The sequence below is a fragment of the Seriola aureovittata genome, chromosome 14 (genome assembly GCF_021018895.1).
Source record: "Seriola aureovittata isolate HTS-2021-v1 ecotype China chromosome 14, ASM2101889v1, whole genome shotgun sequence".
In the NCBI taxonomy this organism is placed as follows: Eukaryota; Metazoa; Chordata; class Actinopteri; order Carangiformes; family Carangidae; genus Seriola; species Seriola aureovittata.
The window spans coordinates 5,284,280-5,303,712 of NC_079377.1; the positions used below are offsets into that span (position 1 = coordinate 5,284,280).

General features: G+C 42.3%; 3 protein-coding genes and 1 long non-coding RNA gene across 4 annotated transcripts in view; 1 reads left to right on the forward strand and 3 right to left on the reverse strand.

The window, feature by feature from the left end:
• Window positions 1-3,256: 3,256 nt before the first annotated feature.
• Window positions 3,257-4,165, forward strand: LOC130181634 (uncharacterized). Its single transcript, XR_008829615.1, has 2 exons — window positions 3,257-3,413; window positions 3,677-4,165. It is a non-coding gene; the product is annotated as an uncharacterized LOC130181634 (long non-coding RNA).
• Window positions 4,166-7,296: 3,131 nt separating this feature from the next.
• On the reverse strand, window positions 7,297-8,387 carry vent (ventral expressed homeobox). Its single transcript, XM_056396026.1, has 3 exons — window positions 8,246-8,387; window positions 7,944-8,143; window positions 7,297-7,700 (listed from the first exon to the last, which is right to left on the reverse strand). Exons 1-3 carry the CDS (start codon window positions 8,385-8,387, stop codon window positions 7,467-7,469), a joined length of 576 nt encoding a protein of 191 aa, XP_056252001.1. The 3' UTR covers window positions 7,297-7,466.
• A 1,747-nt stretch (window positions 8,388-10,134) lies between these two features.
• Window positions 10,135-14,080, reverse strand: vox (ventral homeobox). Its single transcript, XM_056395784.1, has 3 exons — window positions 10,963-14,080; window positions 10,642-10,874; window positions 10,135-10,525 (listed from the first exon to the last, which is right to left on the reverse strand). The coding sequence occupies exons 1-3, from the start codon at window positions 11,234-11,236 to the stop codon at window positions 10,271-10,273; spliced, it is 762 nt and encodes a 253-aa protein (XP_056251759.1). The 5' UTR covers window positions 11,237-14,080; the 3' UTR covers window positions 10,135-10,270.
• A 1,120-nt stretch (window positions 14,081-15,200) lies between these two features.
• Window positions 15,201-19,433, reverse strand: part of LOC130181544 (kinase non-catalytic C-lobe domain-containing protein 1) — a 39,552-nt gene continuing 35,319 nt past the window's right edge. The window contains exon 31 of the mRNA XM_056395811.1: window positions 15,201-17,313. Coding sequence (XP_056251786.1) covers window positions 17,085-17,313 — 229 coding nt within the window. The 3' untranslated portion in view covers window positions 15,201-17,084. The remainder of the gene's footprint in view (window positions 17,314-19,433) is intronic.

Genomic DNA, 19,433 nt, shown 5'->3' on the forward strand with positions numbered 1-19,433 from the left:
CAAACGTTTGGATTTGCTTTTTTTTTTACATTCTGGCCCGTAGATGTCGCTGTGTTTACATGAAGCATCAAGAAATGAACCTTCTCTGGAACCACTTTGCAGTGCTGGTTCAGTGCTTCATCAAGCTTCAATCTCACCATCACAACCTGATTGTATGACTGTGCTGTGATTTCAGCCATATTTACTTGTAACATGCTCACTCAGAGAAAGGTTGAAGCGCCTTCATGTCAGCTGCCGTGTGCTCAGTATAAAGAAGTGTGCCTGCAGAGCTGGGCAACACTGCAGGATCTCCTCTACGGAAAGTCGATAAGGTTCATCCTGGAAGTCAGTAGATTTGTTGTTAGATAAAATGATGGTAAAAGAGTCTGAAAAGTCAGTTAATCTAGCGACAAAGGCGCTAAATTGGCAACACTGATTGTTCAAGCTAAATCATTTTGAAAGTGCAAAACAACCAATGGGAGAACACCAGCCGACCAATGGTGTAACTTCATCAGTCAGTCACTGACATTCACGTTTATAGGACTGACCTCGGACTGACCTCGCTGTTGTGGTGCAGCCAAAAGTAAAATGTCAGACTCACGGTAACATGAGAGGAGAAGCAGGGGATTACCAGAAACAGTCCTCGGGGAACCATGAGTGTTTGTACATAATTTCATGGCAGTCTGCTAACTGTTACTAGAGACATTTAAACCATAATGGTGGAGCAACCGACAGAGTGACTAGAGCTAAGCTGCTAGTACGGCTGATAATAACGTCTTCACTCCCCGAAATTGCAAAACCAAATATAGAAAGTCATTTGCGGCTCATTCTCCCCTGCAGATGCACAGCAGGTTCTTTAGAGTCAACCTGAGTCCCTGTTTGTTGTTAATGAGTATGACAGATCCCCCAAATTGCCAATTCAAGCCCAAAGACAAATACAGGTGTTTGTTGTGTTGAGACTGAGGAAATTATTATACCCTCATCCTCATCCTGTCAAAGTGTCAAATTCTTAAACCACATTTTGCCTGTGAAATGTTGTGCTGAGTGAACTCGCTCCTGCTCCCTGGAAGATGTGTTTAGATGAACAAGCAGCTTTTGTTGCCTTTTTTTTTTTTTTTTTTCCCATGGAGTGAGACATTTCTGCTGAACTCTGCAAATTTGGCCCCACTCAGATGAAACAGTGCAAAAAAAAAAAAAAAGAAAAAAGAAAAGAAAAGAAACAAGAGTGGATTTTAAAAGCTGCATGTTAAAATTTACCCAATTAAAAGGAAGCCCTCATGAGACATGGAGGGAATGAGTCTGTCATTTTGATGTAGTGGGAACTGCTGCTGTAGAGTACACTGGTGTGGTTGTTTGTTTGTTTTTTACCATTTGTTTTTTCAAATATGTGTCCAAAGAAGAAGACAGGGGAGAGGATGCTGAACCTTGGATTTATTGTATAAGTGCAGAACGTGTTGATAACAGAGTAGAAGGCTAAATACTGGCTCTCTCTGACTACTGCATGCTCCAAATATGCTGCTGCTCGTCAGACCTTCATCAAATAGCTTTGTCTCCGTCTTACCAAAAGGGCACGGCTCAGACACTGTCAGTATGGGTATATGACCTCACTTGTTACCACTCACTGCACTGTCATATACTGCAGAATTGCCCTAAATGTAATTCAGAGTACATAAGAACGAATATCTACTATTACTCTATATATACAAATAGTGTTTGACCTCAGTCTGCCTCCAGTCAGGGCTTGAAATTGCTGCCACCGAGTGGTGGTGTGCAGGATCTATATAATGTCTCACTGCAGGGCAGGAAACACAATCACTTTTGCAAAAAAAAAAAGGGAACACCTTCTTGCTGTAAACGCAATGAAAAATGGCCACAAACGACCATTCTTATATTGTGTGATTTCATTTTTGTGTGATGCCTACAGAAAGGGAATGAACGACACCACTAGCCACGTGCAGAATGCTGTGTAGATGTTTTTCCAACACACAACAAAGGGTCCAAAAATGAATTGGATTTTTCAGAACTTCATGTCTACATCAAAATGCAAATACAAATCACTCCCTGCACATGTACTGTAGATTTATAAGACTGGAGAGTGAATTAAATAGTCCATCTTTGATTCTTTAGTCAGAAAAGCTTAAATGCATCAAAATCAAACCATTAAAGTATTTCATCGTATAATCATCTATACACCAGAGGAGTTCAGGGTCACTTTCTGCTTACCCACATCAGATAGCTCAGACAAACTTCTTTTTCTTCTTGAATATTTTTTGAATCCGAAGCTCAGCTGTGCAATTAAACAGTGTTTGGCCCCCAGACAGGCGAGATGGAGCGTAGGATTCAGGGCCAAACTGTTGTTTAATATACATACACTGTACTTCCTTAAATTTGGTTTTGATGAGACACTTTCATAATACTTTTCACAGAACTTGAATAGGAGCTTGCTGTAAATGTAGGATTAACATTTCAACACAAAGCCTTACTGTAGATACAGAGCGCACATCAGCCTCCACAAAGACTGAGACACTCATTTGTCATGTGAGGGATGAAATGATAAAGGATATAGAAAATACTTGTAAAGACGTCGATACTATGCAACTCTCTTTATAGCTCAGAGATATTTTCCTATGTGACAGGAGATGACCTCAACTGGGTGGACACGCTCATCCAAGACAGGTCTTCCTTTACTAAACCCTGTGATATATGACTGCTGCTCTTAATGGTGCAAACTCAGAGATCCAGAGAAAAGAGTTTCATCTTCGGCCGACTGCACTGGCCTTGACATGCCACAACACTCCCTCCGCTACACACTACATGGCCCCTGTGTGTGTGTGTGCATGTGTGTGTGTGTGTGTGTGTGTGTGTGTGTGTGTGTGTGTGTGGTGTGTGTGTGTGTGTGTTTGTCAGCGTCTCACTTCTGCGCACCCTGAGAGTCCTTGTCTAGAGACCTTGAGTGTTGAAAAGCATTGGGGCCCCTCTTCTGGGAGAGAGAAAGAGAGAGAGAAAAAAAAAAACCCTGAACAGATAAGAAACTTTTCCAACGGCAGGAACGAGCCGTTCTCAACTTCTCCCTTCTTCCGTGCTCTGCTCCACCACGTCTGCAGCATGTGCCAGATAACCGTGTAAGATAAATGTTATAGGTGATAACTGGAACAAGTTCACTGCTAACTGGGGGCACTTGGGCACAATAGACAATGAACTTTGCATAGTCATCCGAGCCATGTGTATCAATGTACTGAAACAGTTTGTTTTTTTTTCTCTGTCTCCACAGGTGTCTCGCCCTGGCTTGGAAGCAAGGAGGGAGGATAAGTGCTGAGTGAGCAAAGACAACAGCTACTCTGCTGTCTTTCTCAAACATCTTCAAGGTCCCTCAGAAGGATAAATGGCCAACAGGAGGTGCTTTCCCAGGAGAGACTCATCTGCTGCTTTACGGGGTAAGTCCTCTTCATCTCTCATGTGTGTTATAAACTGATTCCTACAATTTAGAAACTAGAACTGTTTACATCTGCTTTGTTTTTTTTTTGTTTTGTTTTTTTTAAGTAGAGCGTGTATGTTGGTTCATTTTTATATTCAAAGCTTTCTGCCTCTGTATGTCGAGTGAATCTCTCTCAGTCAGACGGAGAAATATGTAAGTCATTACTTCTGTTGCACATGCAGTCATGTAACCGACTGGGTGTTTTACATCCCTGCCCTCCAGGCTCCGGTGTGCGGCGGCGGGGCGGCAGGGCTCTTTGCACTCGCTGTTCCTTTTTCCTATGCATATACCTCTTTGAGATGTAACTTTAAAGAGGCATAGGGCATGGGAAAATGGGGCTGCAGAGGTATTCCACCAGGCAGACAGCCGTTTCATCATCTTCTCTGCGTGACAGCTGACCTCAAAGCACACACACACACACACACACACACACACACACACCCAGGCTTTAACTTGCCATGGACTTGCAGAGGAAGACTGCAAAACGTAGACTCTGACACACTGACCAAAGGTAATTTTCGTGTCTCTATGATTCATTTTTATGTAATATCATAAGTCAGATTTCATCATACTCATTCATGATGACATTGTGAAAGTGTGGAATGAGGTAATCTTGTATTCTTGCTACATCATTGTCCATTGAAAACATCTGTTTGTCTCTGACTGTTTTTGTTTGCTGTTGTTTTTGAATAAAGACATCTTGGCATTAAATACTGGGTTATGCTTCCTGACTTTTTGAATTCTGTAACTTAAGGAGGCTGAGTCATACAAAAAGACATTTCAATCCTTTTTATATTGTTACTATTACGGCACAGACATGACTTAGGGCGGTGATACACTAGGCAATTTTTTGGGCAACTCTGATGGGCAACAGTGCCCAAGAAACTGCCTCAGTATTGCTGCTTTAATCCCATAAAAACAGAGATTTCACAGTGTTCTTCACCTCTTTGTTTACCACTGAAAGTGTTATTGTCTTACACTGACAAAACTCCCGGTGTGTCACCACCATTTCTTCAATTTCGTATTTTTGTCAAGCTTAAAACTGAGACTGAGACATTCATTTACATAGTTAGATGAAACCATTAAAACAAAAGTCAGTGGTAGAAAGTGGAAGAAGTATTCAGGTCATTTTTTTAATCAAAAACCAATAATCCTAAAATACCTAATTACAAGTAAAATTCCTGCTCTTAACATTTACTACTACTCTGAAGTGAGCAAAGTAAAAGTATTGTACTTGTTCTGCAGGAAATAGCTCTTGTGACTGATATATTATTAGATTTTACATTATTAGATTGTTGATGCATATGTGCATAAATTTGAGTATTTTACTGTTGTATTTGGTAAGGGCAGATCTACTTTTAAATACTTGGTTAGTGTAGTCCAGTTGTTCCCAACATAGGGGTAGAGGCCCTTTAAAGGGCTACAAGATAGGTCTGAGGTGCAGAGAGATGATTAATGGGGTAAAAATGGGGGGGGGGGGGGTATGCATCTTTGCTCTTGCAGTGACATGCTGGATAATTTGAGCTTTATTGACCTTAAACAGTGATTGAATTCAAACCAAGAGGTTAAAGGTGAAATCAGTAACAACTCACGTATTTTATAACCTGGTCATATTGTTTTTTTTAATGCTACAACTTAATCTGCGGAGTAATCAGTACCAAGAACTGTCCAACAAATGTAGTGAAGTAAAAAGTGCAAATGTTCCCTCTGAAAGGTATAAAAACGCATGAAAAAGAAGTGTCAAATAAATCACAAGTGCTTCAAGTAAATGTACTTTCCAGCCCTGACAAAGGGCTATTTAAATGATTAGAATGAAATATGAGAGTTCTGTGGGTTTTCTGGATATTTTCATAATTGGCCACACAATTCATTAAGTCATTCATCAAAATCCAAAGACTAATTGTACATTTACCACTGCTGAAAGAATTTCTCTGACAGCCCTACACTGTCAGTCTGATTCCATCACTACAATCAGCAGATGATATTGTCGATCTCATTAGCAGCTGCTCTCTCTGAACTTGTGAGCGACCTTTGGCCTCTCCCCATCATCCGTCCTCGGCTCCAGCCCGTCTGCTGCCATCCGGCTGCGGCTTCAGCGAGACTGTTAGCGGCTCTTCACCTACCCACTCACCTGATTCTGAAGGATCAGCGAGACACTCATTGCCATTCAACTCTCCAACTCTTTGTCCTCTCACAATGGATCGTTTATTGATGCTCATGTTGCCATTAGTGCCAGGAACCATTCCAGTTAATGCTGCAGACTGAGGTCTTGCACTGTCTGGTGCTTTGTATTGAGGTACTGTATTAATGGATGTATGGCCCAGTAAGCCTTTAAATGAATAATGTTCCTCTCATTGTAGTAGTTACTCATGCATGGAATTGTAATCATCTCCTTTGATAATTGTGCCTCCTGGTGGGAGGCGTCAGTATTTATTTTCCTCTTAAATATAGGTGTAAATGATGGGCGTAGGCACTACTACACTACAATAATCCCAAACATCACTTGAATCAGGTATGTGGCTGCTCAACATAAACCCAGCCAAAGGAGCCAGACCTGAATGACACAGTTTATGTCAGCGTCTGACAGCCTGCAGTGAGTGTAATCACTCCACCAGCAGGTACTTCCCATTCTGAATCCGAACAGCAAATCATAAGTGAACAAGGCATACAGCCACTTTACGACAGAGTGACTCAATCAGTCACCTATTTAGCTGCAGCCACCTAATGACTTCAATGTGAGGCAATACACACCTCTGGCAGACTCGAGGGCGCCGACCCTCCGCGTCTTTCAAGTAAGTGCGAATTGTTCAATCGGGGAAACAATAGACCTCAATGGATCTCAATGATCTGGCATTTAGCTCCGCTTTGATGTCCCTTTGAAGATGCAACACTACAACTAGCAGAGGGCGATCACAGCTCGGAGCCACGCCAACGGACGCCAAAGGAAAATATTTGCCCGTCAGCAGCCGCAGACATCATCTTTTTAACCACTCCCCAGGACTGAGAGACGAGCTGGCCAGAGCCTGTTACTGCTCAAAGTATATGCTTTTTAAAAAAAATCTTTTTCTTTTTTCTTTTTCTTTTTTACATGATATGCCATGGTGGTAGATAATCCAGGGAATAAGCGGCCTGAGTGTGGGAAAACTGCTCTGTGATTCTTCATGGGCACTATGAAGTTTCTTCAAAGAAAAAGAGGGAGTGGGAGACAGAGAATAAAACACAACATTGTCACAATGTGGTGAAAAGAGGAACATAAACTGCACCATTTGTTTCTTTTGTTAAAGTTGACATCAATGTTGCAACAGATGGTAACACACTGGTTTTCCTGATTTAGTAAAGGCTGTCGATTCTGTGGCCTTGCTATTCAATGTGTTGTTTTCATTATTAGCTTTATTTGTCAACAGGAGAATGCAAAAAGTACTGGACCAATTTGCACTGAACTTGGTGAATGGATGAAATATGAAGCCACGGAAGAACTCGTTAAATTTTGGGACATATCTGTATTATTACCGTGAATTTTATTTTTTTTTTCTCTGAAGTCTAGTGTATGTTGTTTGGCATTGGCTTTGACGGAGGTCTGAGCTCTCTGGGTGCCATTCTAATTACTCATGTGTTTTCACTTTTACATTTTTTATATTATTGTGGAAGGATACCAAAGATAACATAAAAAACCCTCAATAAAACTGAATCTTTTATGCTATGGTTGTATTCGAATTTAATAGAATACCCAATAAATAACAGTTGGAGGAAATATTCCAAACAGTTCTGACTGAAAGACAAAGAAGTGTAAAGGCAGTTTATAGTCTTTAATTCTGTTTTATTTGTGACATAAAAGAGACAATTTACTGTACATTTACATTATTTTAATAATAAACAACTTACATCCATATATAGCTACTGTAGTGCTTCAGACATTTTAAAAGCAATTATATTGACAACCCCTCTTTTAGAGAGAGCAATGAGAAAATATCTAGATTCTAGACAGGAATTCGTTCGGGAAATGTGGGGGAGTTCAGTAGAAGTGTGGAGCCAGGATGACCGGGTGCAGGGGAGCGGGCGGGGCCGTCCTGTGGAGAGGCTGCAGCTGCGGGTAGAAGCCACTGCCGGAGGGGAGCTGTCCGCTCAGGACGTGGTGCTGAAACAGCAGAGGAGGCAGCAGAGCCGCGGGGACCGACAGAAACTCATGGCGCACGTCCTGAACCTCCCGCTTTAACTTCATTCTCCTGTTCTGGAACCATGTTTTCACCTGGAAAATATAAACGCAGTCATCAGCTAATGCTCTCATGTGCACAGTTCTGAATTGTAGTAATTTTAAAGCAGTTTAAAAACACAGACCAGGAGCCTCTTTATGACACATCCAGGTCCATTGTACAGAGGGACATTAAACAAAAACTGGAGCAAATTTTCCGCATTTTGCTATTTCTTTTTTAAAAACCTCTGTAATATCTCTGGGGGCTTTAAGACCCTCTGTAACCACTCTCAAACCTACCTGAGTTTCGGAGAGGTTCAGCTTCTCAGCAAACTTCCTCCTCTGTGTAGCACCCAGGTATTTGTGCTTGCTGAAGGTGCTCTCCAGTTTCCTGATTTGCTCGGAGGTGAACTTGGTCCTCATCCTTCTTTGCTGGGTGGCCTCCTCTTCGCTGTCATCTGCCACCTCGCTCTCAGACCCCGATGTGTAACCGCAGCTGTCTGGAAGAAAGAGCAGAGCATTTAATCAACAGTGTAAAAAATCATTATACATAAAGGCCTGTCAATCTCAGCTCTTAAGACTCAGTTTGTCAGTGAACTTACTGTTCGGTGAGGTCGGAGAGAACTGGCTTCTTGATTCTTTTGTAAATTCCCTCATTTCACCATGGACCTTTGAATGGAGCGCAGCATCCTTAGTCTCCTCATAATAACTCCTGGAAAGCCACTCAATCGAGAAGTTTGCCATGTTTCAGTCAGTGATCTCAAGGTGTGTGCAGGTCAGTGTTGCGGTCTCTTGGGAGACTCTTGGCCGCTGGGATAGCCTATATAGGAGGGGCACACTTCTTTATTTGCATATGCAAAGGCTTCTCAGCGGAACGATAGAAACTTGATGGTGGTTGTAATTGAGGTTAATAGAGGTTGGGTTGTGGTTTTTCTCACGTTCATGGCTGGCTGAAGATGATCCGGCGCCACTGAGTCTGAGTATCAGTTAGCTGGCATCTCAGACTAAAAAAGATCTCTGCATAAAGTGATTCAGGGCTATATCCGCCACTGAATACAGGATGGTTCACTAAATGTCACATATGTAGCCCTGGTAAAGAACTGGTTAAAGGATTCAGGTCCTACTGTGCCTTTCTCCTAGAGAGTCTTAGAAAGTCTTAATGACAATGTTCCTTGCTCCATAAAACGACACATTGTCTAAGCAGTGATTTATTGGTGGTTTAAGACACTGAAACTGCCTATTTTTTAAAAAAGAAAGCAAACAAAAAAAACATATAACTTAAAAAGTCTCAAGTATTGTGACAACCTGGCCGCTGTTGTTAATGTGTAGACATTTTCAGGCTGCCGAGGCGGTGAGTGACTCCTGGAGAACAGGCATGAGCGCCCAGCTGTCTGCGCATCAGGCATCCCGGTGATGAAGTCTTTGTTATGGTGGGACTGGGTGGGTGTTACCGCATTCAGAAAGCATTGACAGAAAGTGAGAAAGTTCCGTTTGATGTTTGCTGGCCTATTTGAATGAAACGTTCGCTGAACTGGGTATACCTTCAAAAGATACATATGATATATAGAATAATACTTTTCAACCAAACTTAATTAAAAAAATAGATAATTTAGAGTAAAATTGTCTTAATTAGGCTACTAATTATTTCCCTGCACTTACATCCGGTGTATTTTAACTGGAAATATAAAAACAACGTATGGCGTCAAATAACTTAGAATAAATAAATAAGACGCTAACGCAGGCCCACAGCTCTCCATGTATGAGCTTTCCATTATCTTCAAGTTGTTGTGAATCAAGTTTACTATCTCCAAAGCTCATCACATAATCAGGTTTTAACCTCAGGCCTCAGACTTCAAACCCAGAGATCAGATTCGTTGGCCACACAAAAGCCCAGACTCTCTGGAGCCTGGCTGCAGGGGCTCCTGCTGTAAGTGTAAACTCATCAATGAGCGGCTTAATTAGGACTAATTGTTGACCATGATCTCCCCGTTAGCTGGCGTTTGAAGTGCAGAGATGAGGACAAACAACGCATATGAAAGCCGAGCATATGGTCGGCCCTTTGTTGACAGGTGAGGAGGAAGACCCACCCAGCACAATGTCTGCATGAGGGGTCTCATCGTGACGTGTGTGAAAAATAAAGTGTCTGGTCTGTTTTTTTGTTACAGTCTACAACATGACAGTGAATGACACACCATCCAAAGGATTTAATTTATCATGATCTGTTTATATGGCTTCATCTGATTTGGCTTCAGCCTCTATCTTCATGATATTATGAGAGAATCAAATCAGGAGATCCACACAATGAGTTGTGATAAGAAGCTTTAGCCTAAATGGACAGCCGCCATCTTTATCAGCTCCTTCTTCCAGCCTCCTCCCTCCTGCAGATGAAAGACGGACTGATCCGTTCATGTAGAACTAATCCCACAATAAAGATAACATCAGCTTCAATGATGTGTGAAGCAATAAAATACAGAGTCCAGGTGCTTCGGTATAGAAGATAAACTTTATTTAGTTATAAATAGACATTTCTGTGAATCATATACAACTTTTAAATAAAACAACTCTGGATTGCACTTTCTTTGGATTGTAAGTGTCTAAGTCGGAAGAGTCTCTTAGTTGACAGTTTGTCAGTAGAAGTGAGGATTGTGGATCATGACATGGGGAGGGTGGTGAGGGGGGAGAGGTTGCTGGAGGACCATCTGCGGGACGGGGAGCGGGTAAAAGGCCGGGCCGGTCGCGGGGTAGTGGGGTCTCTGTCCAGCCATGCCGTGGTACTGAACTGGGGGAAGAGGCTGGAACATCACTGATGGGACTTGGGGGGCGAGGTAGTCCTGCACCTCCCGTTTCAGCTTCATCCTCCTGTTCTGAAACCAGGTCCTCACCTGAGAGAGAGAGAGAGAGCGAAAAAGTTAGAATCCAAACCAATGCGCAATTAAAGACTCAGCTGTAAAATGCTGTATATGAAAGAGGGTTGTTTGCATTGAAAATCGCATCTTACCTGAGTTTCTGTGAGGTTCAGCTTCTGTGCTGTCTTCGTCCTCTCTCCACCGTCCAGGTATTTGTGCTTGTTGAAGATCTTCTCCAGCTTGCTGATCTGCTCGGGGGTGAACTTTGTGCGCACGCGGCGCTGTGGCCCGTCTCTCTCCGCCTCGCTGGCCTCATCCACAGAGAGGCACTCATAGGAAGCTGCTTCGCTCTCGTACCCGGAGGAGTACCCGCTGATTTCTGAAACTGGAGAGAGGAGAAATCTGGTTATCACCGCTGCTCGTGCGTCAAGACTGCATCGCCGCTTCAAAGTTAGGGGGTGTGTTCTACTTACTTGGTGAGGCGCAGCTTGTTGAATGTGAAGGTGAGCACAGGCTGGAGTCCAGAGGCCTGCTGATCTCCGCTGGCTCCATGTGTTCAACGGGCTTTGATGGTTTGGGTTTTGGCTGCAGGTAGCCCTTGCCAAAAGTCGGGGGACGCGGCTGCACCAAGCAGGGGATATGAGGTCTGCAGGTCGGCGCAGTATCCATGCCAGCTCCGTGGTCTTCAGTCGGAGTGGTGGTGTGATGGCTCTGGGCCAGCCAGTCCACAGAAAAGTACTTCACCATGTTCGCAGTGCTGCTCAGTGACCTGTAAATCCACCAGATGTCAGAGGGAGTGTGTGGCAGCAGCTCCTCTCCGGGGTCAGCTTTTATAGGGGCCGGCCGCTCACCGCAATTTGCATATGTAGAGGTCCTTGTTAACGCCCGATAGATCCCGATGATTAGGGGTTAATGGCTCGTTATTGAAGTCTTTACATATCCTGTGAGTGTGTGGAGACCTGGCGCCACTGAGTCTGTGAGAATCCCCCTGAGCTCATACATTTGTCCGCCCCGACTGAAACTGAGGGCCCTGCAGAAACAGCCGGGCAGGAGAGGGGATGAATACTTCCATGTTGCTGCTGCGTACAGGAGCAGCGGAGGAGAGGAGTCGGGCTCCTCAGTCATTTTAAATAAACCTCGGCCACAAGAATGCGTAATTTAACATGGATGCAATTACTGATACCCGGGTCTGATGAAGAGAGACATAATCATCAGCCTATGTGTTAATGTAATGGTTGTGGAAGCGGGCGCAGGGGTCCACCAAGGTCCAATGAAATAGTTTGTAATGTTGTAAACACGTTCTCTGGAAGTTTAAACACGCTTTGATTTGACATAACTCCCCTCACCGTTGTACCACTTCTCCAATACAGTAACGACCATTTTCTCATATGACAATCACTGGAGATATGCATGTGCTTTAGTTGGCTGCGAAATGACAGTTTTTGAGTGAGGAAAGTTTTCTGACACTTTTTGAACAGCCAGAAACTGATTCATCAGAAACGAACACAGAGCCGCACAAAGAAAGGAGAGATTGGGAAATAGTCCTTTGACTATCGCTTTCCCTGCTCTCCCTCTCTCTGGCTTGTTTAAACCATATGGCTTATTTTTGTCACCTATAGGACACACTAATAATGAGTCGACAGGATGGTGAAAAAGTAATTTTTACTCCAGTAAGTACAAATTTGGCATGCATGTACTTTACTTGAGTATCTCCATTTTACTTTACATCTTCTTTACTACATTTCAGGAGCTCATGTTGTTCTCCATAGATCCATTTCACCTAGAGCCGCTTGTTACTTGCAGGTTAAGATTTTGCACGGGTAGTGGGTAGATATTATTTTATCCAAATCATGAGCTCCACCACTCTGTAATCCAATATATTATGACAATGACGAGATCGATTCTGCATGGTGCCGTGTCAAACACTTTTATTTTGTAAAGTTCATAGCCCTGGACTTGTACTAATAAAGGAGTACTTTATATAGTGGGTTTGCTTTTACATAAGCAACTGATGTGTGCACCTCTTCCACCACTGGATATATCTTTAGTCATTTAGTATTCAAGGTGCAGCTCCAAAATAGCTCCTTAATCCTTATCACAGTGATCCATGCTTTAAAGGTGATTCATTGGACCTGATGTGTGATGACATTATATTTCCTGGTTCAGTGCAGAAAATAGAAAATACAGGGGGACCAAAGAAATGTTTTTTTCATTTTTTTAATGATTCTTTCTCAGCACAGATCTGTCATTTGGCTTCTGGTTATTGCTGATACACTTTGACTGAACTGACTATCGTGTAAACAATGGGTCTATTACAGAGATTCACCAGTGACCAAACGGGAAATGGACTATAATAAGGACAGTGAGTGTGCGCGTCAAACTCAGCTTCAGAGCGACAGTAACACCCTCTGCACTGTCGCGTCACAAAACCAAAAACAATCCTGTCCAGTGAGAACTTCACCTCGCAGATTTTACTCGTGTTATCAAACGGGGGCTCATACTGCCGTCCTCCAATGGTTTCTTATTTGACGCGTCTTTGATACCCCGGTGAGCTGCTGGCGCCAGCTACCCAACAGCCAGCGTTTGGCACAGGCGCTTCAAACATTACGGATCAAAGGCATTACAGTAGCAACACAATTACAGTGGATTGTCGGCCCGTTCAAATGTAAATATGCTAAAACAAGCTGCGAGGAAGCTGGGAAAACCCTTGGAGCGCAAACCAGCCCATAGAAACAGACCTGGGTGATCCTGAGACTGACTGCCTCACATACTGAAGGATGACATATCGCACTTATAATACAACAGGTACAAGATCAATATAAACTCAGTGGAGTTATCTAAAGATAAATGCTCAGCCTCCTCCGCTTCTCTGTACACAGTCAACACGGTGACTCACAGTTTCACATCATGTCTTTTAGGCGCCAAATAAACCGAGACACAACTTTCCGTCAGACAGCGTCTAACCTGTGGGATTTGCGGGCCCTCCCCTGAGAGAGCTCTGCACGCACCAGCTCAGGGACAATACTGCTAAACTGATCGTTTAGTTATATGACAATGCAGATAAGAGGCTGGGCCTGGTTGTCTCCTTTATCGGTGATCTGTCGCTGTGAAGGCAGGAGTCCCTTCAGCCTTTTGGAGCTCTTTATCTCCGCAGCTTTGAAGATGCGCCCTGATCCCGATAGATAACAATGAAAAAGCGCCCGGGACGTCTCCTTCACACTGCGCCTGTTTCCTCAGCTCTGCCCCACACGAGCTCTGTCTGTCCCACAGGAAAAGCTGTAACACTCATTATATTCTAATTTATTGTGGGACTGATCTGGAGAAGAAAAAAAAAAAATCACCCAGCAGCTAATATTATTGTACTGTTTGGAAGTAACACAAGCAGCTTTTATTTTGAAATTCAATAGCGCTGGAGATCCCAGACCAGTGGTGCAGGAACTATTCAGCAGACTATTCCTTTACCACAGTGTAAACATACAGCAGCCCATTACAACTGGAAGTCCTGCATTCATATTCTGAAGTAAAATGATAGAAGCAAGAAACAAGAGCCATCATATGAGTACACACACACACGCACACGCACAGGCGCGCACACACACACACACACACACACACACACACACACACACACACACAAAAGCCCCTAACACACAGCATATTTAACATTGTTTTAGTATCTTGATACTTCATGACCTTTTCTAAATCTTTGAGAAATTCTAAACCTGATTTTGAATTGATGTCATGTTTCGGAAATAATTTGCTGTAGAAAATAAAACATTTCTGTTTGGAGTCTGTAAAACATAGTTAAATACAAAGTGTTTTCATGTTTCTATATCTGTGATTGGAGTTGACAGGACTTTTTAAGCAGTTCTACCCCTCACAAAACCCTAAAGTCTTTTTGGATTTATTATGTAACAGTTTGTAATAGTCATCATGTCTATCAGGGACTAATTGACCCAAAACATAAGTAATAACACCATGTCTGACGTAAAACTGAATAAAAAATATAATAATATATATATTTGTATTAATTCACAGCCCATATAACATTTAAAATAAGATATATATGAGCTGGTGCTATAATATTGCTTTAAGGTCATAATTAGTCTCCTTCATTAACAGTTTGAGCCCAGTTTGAGGCGAAGGGAAGGATTACTTCTTAAATACCTTTCTACATTTTTTTAATTTTAATAAAAAAGGCCAGAGTAAAAAGAAATGTTAATTCTGCAGTTGTGATTATTATTTTTACACATTGAGCAGCGGCACCCGTGGGACCCCAAACCATGAGGACGTGGTACAAATGTCAACAAAACACAAAGATTAATTTTGCCTGGATAAACTAATGAACTCACGCATGTGTCCAAATACTATGACAAAGTAAAAAAGTGTCCTTGTGGTCTGGTCTTGAATAACTTCTTAAATATGATGTAACCATTCTACAAGAGAAAGTCCTTGAGTGACATTCAAAAGGAAGAAATACCAGAAAGCACAAAAAGTTCCCTATGATGTCATCACCACACACTGTAAATCCTAATGGGAGGAGAGAAACCCGAGCTTCGGCTCCCCCACCGCCTCCCACCGCCTCCCACCGCCTCCCACCGCCTCCCACCGCCTCCCACAGCCCCCTGACAGATGTAACAGGGCTGTAACCTGCCATGCAGCCATTCTATCATGGATATTGTCTGACAATAATACACTTTGGCAAGAGAGAGCTTATAAAATCTCATTTATTTGGCTAAATTAAGCAAATCTTCGTAGCACGTCACATTCCATCTCCACGGTGTGTTTCAGGGCAAAAAACCATGGAGGAGAGAGAGCGGGCAGGAAAATAGAAAAATAGACACAGACTCAGCTTCACTCCTCATATAACATTTTGCACTGACATCTCATTATGTTCTATCATTTTCTCTGTAATAGTAAGGTACTGTCGTGACAGCAAGCTTGTCTAGCTTCACTATTGATAATAAACGCAATTATTTCACATTGTGCTGTTTAAATGGAATTAATATTAGATATTAATTTACCAAGCTAGTCATATAAATCTCATTTTGGTAAAGTCCTAATTGGTAAAAAAACGAATGATTAACCATTCTGCGTTATTAGTAATGTTTCCTACAAATCAGACACAATTCAGCAACATCAAATAGATTTTATCTGAATGTTTGACAAGGCTGGAATAGGACCAAGGACAAAAATTAGTTGCTGGGCCCCTATTTACCCCCATTCCCTCCTCCTTGTTTGCACTGTGCAGGTTGTTCCTCTGCTGGAAAGACATGCTCCCCAGTTTGCTGTGTGATGAGTTCATTGAATATGATCTAATTTAGGAATATGCACCTTCTATGTACAATATCAGCTGAAATGAAGGAGGTCTGAAAATTAGATCTTTGCACAAGCCCATAAGACACAGCCCTTTAGATTAGCTAACAAGGCGCCAGTATACTATACTGAATAGCTTTGGAATCCTTCCCGCCGCACATGTGCAACGTCAGAAGTGGGGGGGGGCTGTGTCTGACAGTCCAACATTGGTGCCCATTTCTCGCAGTTGTTGTCCCGGGTTTGAACTTAACCTCCTATTTTTTTATTTGTTGCACAACTACATCTGTCACAACAGAGTGCAACTTTATGAATGTCCTCCTGGAGCGACTGAAGGTGTGAACTGATACCCTATAGTTTAATGATGATTGTGTCTCACCCCTCTCTATAGCACTATATAGCCCTTCCACTGCAGGAACCTGCAAGTGTGAAAACACTGTTTTTGCTGTTAGTTCATTGACCAACATTTTTCAAACCATGGACCGGTGACAAAGTCCAGGCTTCTTGTTGAAGACAACATCCAGAGGGAATTTGAGATGACAAAGTTTACCTGAAAATTTAATCTGTGTTGAGCAAACTGGCGAGAAAAACTTAAATTTAACTGCAAAAAATAAATGAATAATAACATAAAGGACTGACAGGCTTGAAGACTAACACTGTCTGTCCCAGTTTGGCTAATAAAGGAGGATTCCACCTTATTGCCCTCATCATGTCAGTTATCTTGTGCTTTAATGGTGCATATTCCTAAATTAAGTCCCAGTTGATCATATTACTGCAGCTGCTACACAGTGAGCTTGTGGCTGTCAGGGGCTCCTGGGGTTCTCAGGCCCTGGTGCAGTTGCCCACTTTGCCAGCCTTTATTTTTTTAAATATATTCCCTATTCCTGCCATGTTCAGTCCACATGTGATTACATGGAGGCCTTAACAGCTAAATTACATGGTCAGATAACAAACGTCAGTATATGAGCTGAGGAAGAAATACTGCAAATTACAAACATCAGCCATTATTTTTATCTTTGTGAAGAAGGATGTTGAATATCAAAACCAAACAGATGTGTGACCAACAGCAGAACCTGTGTAATCTAAAGGGTGTGAGTTATAAATAAAGTTAAACTGATTTTACCGACCGAAGTTTAGGGAACAAAATGAACATACGATAGCAGAAAATGTTTTCCAGTCTACGAGGCTCTGTTGCCACGACAACAGAGGCATCTGAGGGTTGGGGCCTTGACCTGTTGGTGGTGACTTACTCCAGGGCTGTGATATGCGACCGGGGCACGGCTCACTGGAAGGTGGCCTTTACCCTCCTCAGCGTGTCCTGGATTCTCCGCGTTTGTCGCTCGCTAGAATGCTGGAAGTTGGCATCCTTGTCCGAGGCCAGAAGGTGGATGTCAGAGGTGGCAAGCCGGGCGATGCGGCGCTGAAGGTAGGCCTGCAGATCCCGGTCCGGGCTGTAGGAGTACACTGCCTCCTGGAAGGCGTGGACCTGACTCACAACCTTTGCGATGCGCCTAGACCCAGATATGAATGGATGGATGAGACAAATGAAGCAAAAGAATAAGGGGTTTAAAGTGAAAACATGAAAAGAAAATATGTCTGGCTGCATATTCTTTCTTCTTAGCACCATCATCAGCTTTGTCTGTGACCTGATTTGGAGCGAGCGGGGATAACCCGGGGTCCGCACTCAACAGCTGTGTCTCTGCCGTTCCCCGCTAGATCTCCTGACCCCAGCATCTGGCTTCACCCAGCCTCCTCTCAGCATCTGGCCCAAAACCTCTTTTCCAATCAAACCCCATCCCACGGGCGCCATCTGGTGCAACACTGGCACCCCTACCAACAACCCAAATTCAGCAGCTGTGCCATTACCATCCAACCGCCACTTGTTGTGACCTCAGCATCTGGTCAGCCATATTGGATTGAAGGAGAAGGACACAGGAAAATGCGAGTTGGCCGACTTTGTCATAGATGGATACTCAATATGTGGGGAGAGAGCTAATTTTCAGTTATTGGCGCTGACTGTTCATATTTTGTGTCACTACAAGGATAGATAACAGGCTAATTTCACTGGCTGTGCACGTCTTTCAATAACATCCCACCTCTAACATAATTAGTGCAAATTCCAGCTTGCAGTTATATCATAAGTTGCAGTGACGGAGGAAGGGAGGACCGGGCTTTTCGCCGCACAGATATTTTGAAGAAACAGGGCGTCTATTCCCTCTATGTTACTCAACAACAAGGAAGAACTCCACTGAGATACAGTATTTTGTCTTTTAACTTCCTGTCTGCCCCGTAAATAGGGATGTTTTGCATTGTGTGGGAGGACATCTGACGCTTGTGACCAAAGATCTGACCAGTTCCACAACATAACTTACAGCGTTTAGTTGTGTCGGGTCAGGAAGAAACTGAGACTTTCTTTTCTGGCAGTTTTATAAACATATCAGTTGCTATTAAAAGATGTCACAGCGCTAATTAGACCATTTCACCCACACAGACCCGTTCCTGTGCAGGTGAAATACAGTGCAACATGTCATCAGCTAGACATGTTGCACTGTATTATTTAAGCTCGTCTACAAAACTCTCACATCTAAATCCAGTTATGTCAAGTAACAGGATTTTTTTCACTTTGTACCACATGTTCAAAGCAGAACAGAAACACTGGTTATCTGGTTGTGCTCCTCAAAAATGGATCAGTCTTTCCATTTTTAAAACGTTCTCTTTTAACAGTTTTTTATTAATGTGTAACCACTGGTTTGTGCGCATGTAAAAGTGCATTTTGTCAGTGCTCATTCTGTACGTGTTTTATTGTACACCGGTCTCTCCTGGAAAAGAAACTTTGATCACAGTGAGAAGTACTGGTTTAAATGAGGGACCAAATAAAAATATTACTGTTATAATAGTCACGGTGACAGGTCAGTATGCATTGGTATTTTTGTTTTTCTAATGTTTGTGTATATATTTAACAGTATGCCATGTGAGCTAATTAACAATATTTATTCATCCAAAACAGACCGCAGGGTGGAGACTTATTTAGACTATTACAGTAAGCAGGATTTTCATATGAACATCTTCAACTTTATTGTGGAACTAAAAGATTTTCTACACTTCCAATTTTCATCATTAATTAAAATCCTCCTCCACCCAATAATGTGTTCATAAGCATAACAGCAGGATTTTGTGATGTCACAACAAATTTCTATGTAGTGAAGTACAGACCTCTCGTCTCTAGCATACTTTGCACTGAAAAATATTTGCATAGATTATAGATTGTCGATTTTTCAATGAGGTTGTTTTTATGTCTAAGAATTTGTAAATAGTTTACTGACCCTTTTTTTTGTCGATGAAAACCAAATAAGACAAATTTCTATTCAAAGCAAAGCAGTTTCATATGTCTTACAACAAGTCTAGGGAGGATCTTTCATGAATTAATCAATTAATAAATACTCATAATTAGACTTGTAACGATTATTATATCATCAATAATATAATTTGGAATAATCAAACCAACAAAGCAAAAAACAGGTAGTTTAGTGATACTTTAGCCAGAGGGGCTACAGTGAGAATACAAGTCACATTAACTGAATATGGTTATCATGCTGCTGCTGCTGTTTTTTTTTCATCATAGAAACATTTA

What these genes read in the sequence shown, in the direction of transcription:
- vent (XM_056396026.1), bottom strand. Translation starts at nt 8,387, where the DNA reads ATGGCAAACTTCTCGATTGAGTGGCTTTCCAGGAGTTATTATGAGGAG. An exon ending in CTCTCCGACCTCACCGAACA is followed by an intron (nt 8,144 to 8,245) that starts GTAAGTTCACTG and finishes TCTTTCTTCCAG; the next exon opens with ACAGCTGCGGTTACACATCG. An exon ending in TGAACCTCTCCGAAACTCAG is followed by an intron (nt 7,701 to 7,943) that starts GTAGGTTTGAGA and finishes TATATTTTCCAG; the next exon opens with GTGAAAACATGGTTCCAGAA.
- vox (XM_056395784.1), bottom strand. Translation starts at nt 11,236, where the DNA reads ATGGTGAAGTACTTTTCTGTGGACTGGCTGGCCCAGAGCCATCACACC. An exon ending in AACAAGCTGCGCCTCACCAA is followed by an intron (nt 10,875 to 10,962) that starts GTAAGTAGAACA and finishes TCCTCTCTCCAG; the next exon opens with TTTCAGAAATCAGCGGGTAC. An exon ending in TGAACCTCACAGAAACTCAG is followed by an intron (nt 10,526 to 10,641) that starts GTAAGATGCGAT and finishes TCTCTCTCTCAG; the next exon opens with GTGAGGACCTGGTTTCAGAA.